The 10,659-nt window shown below is 40.0% G+C and overlaps 1 protein-coding gene across 1 annotated transcript in view; it reads left to right on the forward strand.

The window, feature by feature from the left end:
* Positions 1–9,859: 9,859 nt before the first annotated feature.
* Positions 9,860–10,659, forward strand: part of COL9A1 (collagen, type IX, alpha 1) — a 90,165-nt gene continuing 89,365 nt past the window's right edge. The window contains exon 1 of the mRNA XM_011957044.1: positions 9,860–10,031. Coding sequence (XP_011812434.1) covers positions 10,018–10,031 — 14 coding nt within the window. The 5' untranslated portion in view covers positions 9,860–10,017. The remainder of the gene's footprint in view (positions 10,032–10,659) is intronic.

The following is a 10,659-nucleotide window of genomic DNA, read 5'->3' on the forward strand; positions in this document are numbered from 1 at the left end:
AGCTAAGGTTACTTCCTCTGTGAAACACTTGAATCCTTCTGGAGAGTATCAGTCACTTCTGCCTTTCTATCTCTAGAACACTTTGTTTATGGTTCTACTTTCTTTTGGGGAGTCCTTTTAGGCCAAAGTGTGTTCCATAGGTTTGGGGTGTGTGGGTGTCCCACCTACTTCCTTGAGAACAAAGAAGACGTTATTTGGCTCTGAAAGTCTCCTTAGCAGCCAGCACTGTGTTTAAATATGATGTTGGTTGAAGTTTGACTGCCTAGGAATATACAAAATGATTGACTGTGGTAGGTAATAAGTGGAGCATAGGAGAGATTATAATCAAGATCCCTAATGTGTAAGAGTTTAGAAGCTGAGACAAATTTACGTATGGATAGAGCCTCAGGGAAATATAGAAAAAATGCCAGAAATACATAAAAAATTCACAAATGCTCTGTAAATCGAGTCAATAATAAAGAGTTTATATAAAGGCTGGGACACTCAAATAGGAATGATCACTCTCCATGAGCTTTTTTGTGTGAGAGAACTTTAGCACTACCTTTTTGTTGCTTTTAGCAAAGCATTAGCAGGGTAAACCCATGGACAATTACAGCACCAAGTTGGTGATTAGTACGAGAGCAAGTCTTCTTAGCAAGTCTTGAAGTTTTCCAGTTTGAGAGTTTATGAAGAAAAGAAAGTAATAGTGAACAACTAGATGCAGAGTGAAGCAGAGACTGTCCTTAAACATATGTATGTGTGTGTGTGTGTACATGTGCATGTATGTATACTCAGAAGATGATAAATTATATGAAGAACATCAGCTTTGATATTAGAGAAACCCAAGTTTGGTTTTTGCCTGCCATTTGGAATTTCCCTTAGCAAGTTATTTAACGTCTTTGAACCTTACTTGCCTCACCTGGAAAATAGCAAAAATATTGAGTGATATAGATCAAAAAATATATTTTAAAAAGTATGAAGTATAGTTTCTGACATTTCCTCCTCATACTGCACTTCTAGAAAAAGTCCTGAGAGTCCTGGAGAGGCTCTTGGCCAGGACAGGCTGAAATAATATGAATCGTGATTCTGTCCCTCCTCTGTCACCATCCTGGTACTGCCTCTCTGCCTTTCCATCTCTGCTGCTCCACCCTGGACTGACCATTCTCTGGAATCACTGTAAGTATGCGAATGCTAGAGCCTTTCAGTTTGTCATGGCTCTAAGTTGAGTCTTTAAGAACAAAGGCTCTTTCTCACCTGCCCACATGTCAGTTGCTACTGCTATTTCTGGAGTTAGTCATGGTTTTAGAGATGTTTGGATTTAAGAAACGGTAGGAGGCAGGACTCTCCTGTGGTTGCCCTTTGGTGCCACTGGAATGTCTACACATGCCTTTGTGGTTTTGTGGTTAGGTGGTTGGCTTCAAGTTTATAGTCCCACATGGCTTTGGGTGAGAAAAAGAATGTCTTTCAAAAACCAAGACCTGCTGGAAGAACCTCTCTCAGTTATTCAGTGTCTCTTTCTCTATAGTTGTTTTCTCTCTCAAGGTTACAGCAGTTAGAATTAAAAGCTGTAATTGTGACTTCAAGGCAAATTTCTTACACCTGGGTTTTGCTATCTTTTTTGTATGTGCTATGTGATTGCATTTACATTTTGTGAAAGCAAGCGCATGAGTGTTTTAAGTGATGTGCATTTAAGGAAGTTATAAAACTGTGTAGAGTATGACCACAGCTTGTCTGTAGAAAAGGGCCTGGAAGAAAACATCCTAAAATGTTAATAGCGAGTTGTCTCTAGGTGGTGAGACTGTTTTTTTTCTTTCTTCTATTTCTAGATTTTCCACTTTTCCACAATGTTCGTATATTACTTCTTTAACGTTTAATTTTTGTGGGTATGTAATAGGTATACATATTTATGGGTTACATGAGATATTTTGATACATGCACACAATAAGTACAAATCATAGGGTAAATGGGGTATCCATAATTTCAAGCACTTATCCTTTTGCTACAAACAGTCCAGTTGTACTCTTTCAGTTATTTTAAAATGTGCAATTAAATTATTATTGACTATAGTCATCCTGTTGTATTACCAAATACATATCTTACTTTTAAATATAATGCATGTTACCAAATACATATATTACTTTTCCATATAATACTTTAAAATGAAGAAACCAATTATATACATGTATACACACATTCATGTATATATACACATATGTATACATATACATATGTGTGGTGTGTATGTGTGTGTGTGTGTGTATATGTGTATATATATACACACACATATGCACCCAAAAGGGGACTAATCAGTAGGCATCAGTCATCCTGTATGCAGTGTTTTGTAAATAGCTGTTTGACTGTTTCACCAGTGATTACTGGAGTTACCTTTTATTTTTATCTGTTCAGGAATCGGTCAGTAGATTTGTCACATACAACTATGAACTCATACAGCTCTCTTCACCTGTTTCTTCACCAGGAAAACAGGAGAGTCACATCTGTCTTGTTGGATTGTTGCGAGATACGATTATGGTGAGAAACGTTCTTCAAAAACCATACAGTATTATGAGAGGGAAGGTATTATTGATGAGAAGAGCTTGAAGGACTTATCAAGGGCAGTATTACAGGAGGAAGAATCATAAAAGTGTAGCAAACAGACAAAGATGTGCACATGGAAGGGAGAAGGGGGCTTTCAATTGATTTACTTTGCTATTTATAATGGGTTGTATATTGTCTAGGATGGTTTTTAGTATCTAGCACAGCCACACTCTAAGATCTAAAGAGCCACCATTTACTGGACGGATTGGGGTTCAGTCTAAGAAGAAAGCAGAGGAGAGTGAGTTATAAGAAAAATTGCAGCTAAAATTTATTGAGTACCAGGTACTATTTCCAGCTCTAGTTTAATCCTTATAATGTACCTAAAAGGAAGGTGCTTTCATTACTAATTTTTACAGATAAATAAGATGAGTCAGAAAGGTTAATTACCTCTCCAGGGTCTCCCAGCTAGAAAGTGGTGGAGCTGAAATTTGAACCTAAGCCATTTGATTCCAGAGTTCACATTCTTAACCTTGGGTTTGGCTCTGTTTGATGATAAGGCTCAAATTGGTGGTGGTTAGTGAGGTCAGAGTGGATGGCTCACCTATGAAGGCAGAGTTACTTTTAATCTTTCATTTTGTGTCTTTCTCCTTCAGTAGGCTTTCATGAACATCAGAGTGCACTGTATTTGCAATTTTTTTTGAGAGGGACCCTAAAAAGAAGTCAACTATAATATTTCAGTTTATACATATGGAAAATAACCAAGAATGAAATATTTTCTTAAAATCAAAGTTATCTACTTGAAGACTGGAAATCAAACTTGTCTTTGATGCCTTAGCTTAGGTTTCAAATTTCAGGACTATACTGCCACCTAGTGCAGAGAAAACATTTTCCCAGCATGTGAAAGCTAGCGAATGCATATGAAACTTCATAGACGCAACCTAAAACAAGGTATATTTAAAGTTTATTTCATAAAGAGAATGAGGTATTTGAGAATCAATGACCTTTTTACATTTTATTGGTAAAGTTTAACATGCAATTCAGGTACACACTTTTATTATTAGTAGTAGGTTGTTAAATCACAATAGTGCAGAAGAGAAGGCTTAGGTTTCTATACTTCATTCTGCCATGTAAAATTCCTTAATTAATGTCTACTAAGGAAATTAATACAATTCTTTCATGAGCTCAAAAGTTCTCAGTAGGTGTTATGAGTTCAACTCATAATTATTTTAAAATTTTATTCAGCAAATACTTATACACTTATAGTCTACAAGTCAATGCCAATGATAACAAAGGAGAGGTAGCCTAATGGTGTTGAAAACATGACCTATATGAGCAGCACCTCTCCGTGGATCAGCAGGAGATCGGCATCACCTGGGAGCTTGCTAGAAATGCAAATTCTCAGTCCGAACTTCAATATCCTGAACCAGAACCTCTGGGAGTAGTGCCCAGTAGTATGTTTTTAACAAGTCATGAGATTGTGGTAAGAAACTGTCTTGAAAAGCCATAGAGCATAAGAGGGAAGGTATTATGGATGAGACAAGATTGAAGGCTTTACAGTAGGTAAAGAAACATACTGATGGGCCAATATGTGTGTTTTACTGAAAGGAGCAAAAGAGGCTTAGGATATGGATCAGCTGCTGTAGACTTAAGACTCACAAGGCAGCAATTGCAGCAACAGTTCCTGGAAGCACGTGTGCTATGGAGAGGAATTGATTTCTCTCTTCCTTGGGGAGATGGAAATGCTCATACTTTAGAGAGAGCAAAAGTAATATGCTGAAAAGCTTAGGAGTGGGGGAATTTTACATTAAATAACCTGTTTTTGTATTAATGTTCTATGGTGAGAACACATTTATTTGTGAATGATTTCAGAGAAAAATGGCCATCACCATGAGGCTCTCTTTGCTTGCTATAGACGATTAGGCTACAATTACAAGTACAGGGCCAAAATAAGAAGATTAAAAATAGAGCTTTGATTATGGTGAAATTTCTTTACAGTAAAACTGAACCCAATGTAAAACTGTGGGAGTCTGAGTTTTAACAGCTCTGATTGTTAATCAGCCTCTCAGCTAGAGATTTCTGTGATAAATTTCAGGCTCTAGCTGTGGCTAATTTGCGGCATCCTCACACAACTGGTAGGTGCCATTAGGCATCCTGGGTCTTTTATTTTAAAGTAAAGATAGATGGAATAAAGCTTAAAACTAAATACCATTAGGAAGCTAGTTTTAAAAATACTTCTTCTTTAATTTAACCTATGAACTAATTAAATATGGGGGTTGTGGTATGTTTAATTAAAACTCTCAGTTTACAGTTACTTTACTTCAAAACAATGTTTTAAAACATATATAGTCATGTTAAAACTAAGGAACTTGCCCTACTATTCTATGAGTTACATGGGGCATCCCAGCTGTTGTGTCCATACCAAGAAACAAGGGGAAAGAGATCTTTTGGCACTTCTAGTGTCTATTCTTTTCTGTTTTTTTTTTTTTTTTTTTTTTTTGAGATGGAGTCTTTGTCACCCAGGCTGGAGTGCAGTGGCGCAATCTTGGCTAACTGCAACCTCCACCTCTCAGGTTCAAGCGATTCTCCTGCCTCAGCCTCCCAAGTAGCTGAGACTACAGGCACCCGCCACCACGCCTGGCAAATTTTTTGTATTTTTTAAGAAGAGACGGGGGTTTCACCACGTTAGCCAGGATGGTCTCGATCTCCTGACCTCGTGATCCGCCTGCCTCGGCCTCCCAAAGTGCTGGGATTACAGACATGAGCCACCGCGCCCGGCCGTGTCTACTCTTTTCTAATCGAATATTTTTTAAGCTGTGAGTTGTAACCCATCAGTTGGTCCTGAAATCTACTCACTGGTTCGGTTATCATCACTCAAAAATGAAATATAATAAAACAGAAAAGAGAATATATTACATTTATATGAGTAACTATTGTTTTCTGAAAGTTTTGTTCTGGTTGTGTATATGTATACATACTAATAAAACACATTCAATCCATTCTCCAAGCAACAGCAGAACTGTCTTTCTAAAGGCACATCCGAAAAAGTCATTCTTGGCCTCAAACTCTTCTCTCAGTTCCCATAACAGCCAGCATAATGTCTATGCTTTCTTTTGATGTCATTGAAGATCCTTTATTCAACTCCTCTCCCACGGTCCTGCTACTTGTGATTTCAGAAAATGACATCACCATCTACTCAGTTGCTCAAGCTCAAAACCAGGTAGTTTTTCTGTCCCCCACCTCTTTTCCAACCTACCCACCAATGTTATCTCTTTATTCTCATCTCGTCTGAGTCAAAATTGACGACTTCAAAGCAGCCTTCCCTAACCCCTCAACCTACACCAGCCTCTAAACCTTCTACTGTCTCTATAACACATTGTCTTCTTTTGTATTTTTCATAATGTTTCCACCTGAAATTATTTTGTCTATTCTTGTAAATGTGTTTAGTACCTCTCTTCCCACCAGTGTGTAAGCTGCATAGGAGCAGGGACCTGATCTTTCTCTGGTTGTCTCTCTGGTGTTAAGGTCAGTCGGGGAGCATGTAGAAGAGGCACCAATAGATATTTACCAAATGAAAGGATTCTTGCACTAGACTTCTGGCTTCCCTCATGTCCTCTTTTACCTTTTTTTATAGTATCTTCTGTTTTCTCTGTCTAAAACATACTGCACCCACTTATTCTCTTGGTAGCCTTAGTATCCTTTAAGATTTTATCTCTTGTATTTAAAATTTCCCGATGCCTTTGGACTGTGCCATAGACTGTGCATCTATGACCTTAGGGTGCAACTGACCCAGACCAGAATAGTGTTGTTCTCAGTGACACTACAGCCTTCTTACTCTCTGAATTGTGGTCATTTTCATATTGGTCCTCCCTGCTGGACTATCAGCTTCCTCAGGGCAAGGCCATGTTTATTCACACTTTTTACCTCCTCAACTCCCAGCACATACTTGATACGTATACTACTGTATATAGTTATTCAATACATGACTGAATAAACAAAAGAAAGTGGATGATCAAGAAAGATGATTATTTGTGATGATGTTTCCTGATTTAAGCTTTAAGTAAATCATATTCTTGATTTATAAGAAGAAGGAGATTAGTGTGTGTACATTCTGTAAAAAGTATATGGGGTAGGGATGAGAGGAAGTACAGAGAAAAGTATAATTGTTCTATACAAAACACTTCTATTTATAAAATGGATCATTTTAAGTATCAAGCTGTCTTAGTTCATTTACAATCTGATGTGATTGACCACATTTCATTTCTACATGGTTTTTCAGAACCGAACTGTTAGGTAAGGTGAGGAAACAATGCTAAGGGTGAAAAAGGTTACGTGTCTATGACCTTAGGGTGCAACTGGCCCAGACCAGAATAGTGTGGCATTTGCACTGCTGTCTGTGAGATTCTAATGTCATGTTAGGAAACAAAATTAATAGAAAATAGGAGTGGAGGGAGGAAAAAAGTTTCCTTACATAAGATTGTATATATCTTTTTTTCTCTGGATTGACTTTCTTTTTTGTTCTTTCTTTTTTCTTTCTTTTTTTTTTTTTGACATAGGGCCTCACTCTGTTGTCTAGGCAGTAGTGCAATCACCGCTTACTACAGCCTTAAGCTCCGTAGGCCCAAGAGATCCTCCTGCCTCAGCCTCCTGAGTAGCTGGGACTGGAGGTGTGTGCCACTGTGCCCGGCTAATTTTTGTATTTTTTGTAGAGATGGGGTTTCACCATTTTGCCCAAGCTGGTCTCCAATTCCTGAGTGCAAGCCGTCCGCCTGCCTTGTCCTCCCAAAGTGCTGGGACCACAGGCATGAGCCACCCTGCCTGGCCTGGATTTACTTTCTTTCTTTCTTTCTTTTTATTATTATTATTATTTTTGAGATGGAGTCTCACTCTGTCACCCAGGCTGGAGTGCAGTGGCATGATCTCGGCTCACTGCAACTTCTGCTTCCTGGGTTCAAATGATTCTCCTGCCTCAGCCTCCCAAGTAGCTGGGACTACAGGCACGTGCCACCAGGCCTGGCTAAGTTTTGTATTTTTAATAGAGACGGGGTTTCGCCATGTTGGCCAGGCTGGTCTCGAACTCCTGACCTCAGGTGATCTACTCACTGCGGCCTCCCAAAGTGCTGGGATTATAGGCATGAGCCACTGCCCTCAGCCTACTTTCTTCCTTAAAATAGCTCTTGCTTGCTTCTGCCATCTTAAATAAAACTGCCAAGCTAGAAAAAAGCAAACCACTTGTAAGCAAACCTATTTTTCTCTCTATCCTTTCATTTTTAATTAAAAGGCAGCCTCACTTGATTTCAAATTCTATTTGAAGGGGACTCATTACAGTGGGAAGGAGAGGGGCAAATGCGGAATTGAGATCTCTAAAGCAATGAAAGGATTTCCCAAACACTTCATTATAATGAAAAATCCCTCTCTCCTTTCTTACCAGAGTAAGTAATATGAGAGGATCAATCATGCAAAGAAATAGCTTTAATGAACAGTCCCTTTGGAAAATGCCTTTTCCCCTGTGACTCTCAGGCTGGCTTACCTCCTGTGACTTCAGGATGTCAGGAAGGTCCCCAGCTGCACAGCTTCTCCTCATAGGTTAATAGAGCACTTCTTTCACATGAGCCCTGACTGATTTAAACAAATAAGCTAGGATCTGGTCATTTGTAGTTCTGTCACGGAGCCAGGATGGCTGCACTAGGGAATGGGAATTTTGATAGACAGAAGGCAAATGACGGGGACTTGTAGAAGCCCTAAACAGCATAAAGAAATGGGTGTCCCTCTGGGAAAGAGAGACAGGACTCCAACAGGTGGGCTATGAGTAGAAAATAAAAGGGCAAGAGCATGGATATTAAGTTTGCCTGATTCACAGTTCATCAGTGAGCTGAGGGAGGCAGAAGATGAAAGGAGTTTTTTGGAAAAGAAATAAACAAATGAAAAACAAGAAGCAACGCTATTGTTTTGTAATTAAATAAAAATTAAATCAATTAGAAAACTAAATTTAAAAATTTCAAGAAGCCGGGTGCGGTGGTGCATGACTATCATCCCAGTTACTCAGGAGGCTGAGGTGGGAGAATCCCCTGAGCCCAGAAGTTCAAGGCTGTATTGAGCTATGATTATGCCATTACACTCCAGTTTGGGGAACAGAGCAAGACCTGAGAGCCTGTCTCTTTAAAAAAAAGTTCACCTAAAAATTACTTTGCTTGCATTGTGATTTTTGAGATCGTTGGATCTTCTGACCTTTAGAGTCTTTGTTTTTGGAGTAACTACCCATGTCCCTCAAGACAATGCCAGAGGTAGGCCATGCTGAGTGGGTGGGAAGGTGGGTGATATGGGGGCTCTTGGGAATTCTCTTGAGATGTTCAGGTTCTGGAGAGAGGGCATGGTATGTGTGATAGCGATGCTGATAACATGTATCTCTCTAGGTTTGTGCTCCTTGTAACTTGCTGTCACCTTGTTAACGGAGGATAATATGTTGCTTCTTTCCAGATACAGTGTCCTCTGCTCAACTCTGGTAATCTCAGAGTTTAAGAAAAAACAACAACTAGGGGGCTTAATATTACATTTTATCAGGATTTCCAGCCCTGAGGTAGAGAGAGAGAATGTGTATTTAGTAATAGGCATGGCACTTTGAAAAAGTTACTTCATTTTCTGGTTCCTCAACTTTCTTATTTGGAGAATAAGGGTAACTTCAGCCTGACCTTATAATGTTGTTGTGAGAATTAAGTGGCATTAAGCCTTGAGCATTTTCAACAGAGGGAGGCACATAATGAAGTGTTAGCTATGAGGACGATGACAAATAATGATTGTTGGGTGTTAGACCTTCTGCCTTTGATACCTCATTTAATTCTCAAAACCATTGTTTTAATGTAAGTATTTTCAATCTGTTTTACAATTAAGGCATCTAGTTACAGAAAGGTGAAGTAACTCTCTCAAGGACACACAACTAGTAAGCTTCAGAATAAACAGGGATTGAAACCTAGTTTGATTGGGCACCAAGGCTCCCATGGTTTCTGCACCTCCGCCTCCCAGTGGGCACATTTTTCCTGGAACCTCAGCCCTCTGAAAGCTTCCACTGTATTCCTATAGCAGTTCTGAAAGCTGCCATTGTACTCCTATAGCAGATGTAAGAGCATCTACTGTGTTCCTATAGCACCTTGCCTGCATCTTTCTGGTGAATTTCTCCACATCCTGATTTAATTTTTTTCTTTTCAACAAACTTTCCCCTGTAAATCCCTCCTTCAGTGTAACCTTGTTAGCTTTGAGGACACACCCCTAGGCCTGGGCTGACAGCACGGCTTCTCTCCACCCCTTTCCTTTGCTGCAGTTTAAAGTGTCACGAGATTCCTCTGGTTCTCTCCCTTTGCTTTTAGCCCTCACCGGGGCATGAAGGACCAAGGCTGGGCCCAGAATTCATAGTCCTAGGGTGACAGTGAAGGGGTAGTGAGGGGACAGTGACTCCCTTCCAACCCCTTCTGCATAGGGACTGTTGGCAAACAAAGAAAATCAACTGGGAAAATGAAGACTTGCTGGTAAGACAATAACCCTGGAAAGAGTGGTGGGGAGAAGGGGCTGGGGGTCCTCAGAAGCAAGGGTCTGTATTTTTGTAGCAGTGGTAGGATGAGAGTAGGTGAGCCGCAAGGTGAGAGACAGAAAGAGAGACTGATGAGGGAGTAAGACAAGACAGCAAGCGTGAGAAATCAAAGAGGGACGCCAAAAAAAGAGAGACAGAGGAAGGGAGAGAAAGTGATAGTCACAGAAAAGGGGAGAAAGGAAATCAAAGATGAGAGAAACCAGAGACAAAGAAATAGGTACCAAAACAGTGAGACAGGTAAATATCGAGAAAGTGAGATCAATAAAACAACAGGGACAGTAGGGGCTGGAAACATGAGTTCCTTACATCTCTCAGTAGGGTTTCAAAGTAAAAATGAAGGCCAGGCACAGTGGCTCACGCCTGTAATCCCAGCACTTTGGGAGGCCGTGGTGGGCGAATCACGAGGTCAGGAGTTCAAGACCAGACTGACCACCATGGTGAAACCCTGTCTCTACTAAAAATAGAAAAAGTAGCTGGGCGTGGTGGCACATGCCTGTAATCCCAGTTACTCAGGAGGCTGAAGCAGGAGAATTGCTTGAACCCGGGAGTTGGAGGTTGCAGTGAGC

This window comes from Colobus angolensis, unplaced genomic scaffold (assembly GCF_000951035.1).
Source record: "Colobus angolensis palliatus isolate OR3802 unplaced genomic scaffold, Cang.pa_1.0 Scaffold431, whole genome shotgun sequence".
Taxonomy (NCBI): Eukaryota; Metazoa; Chordata; class Mammalia; order Primates; family Cercopithecidae; genus Colobus; species Colobus angolensis.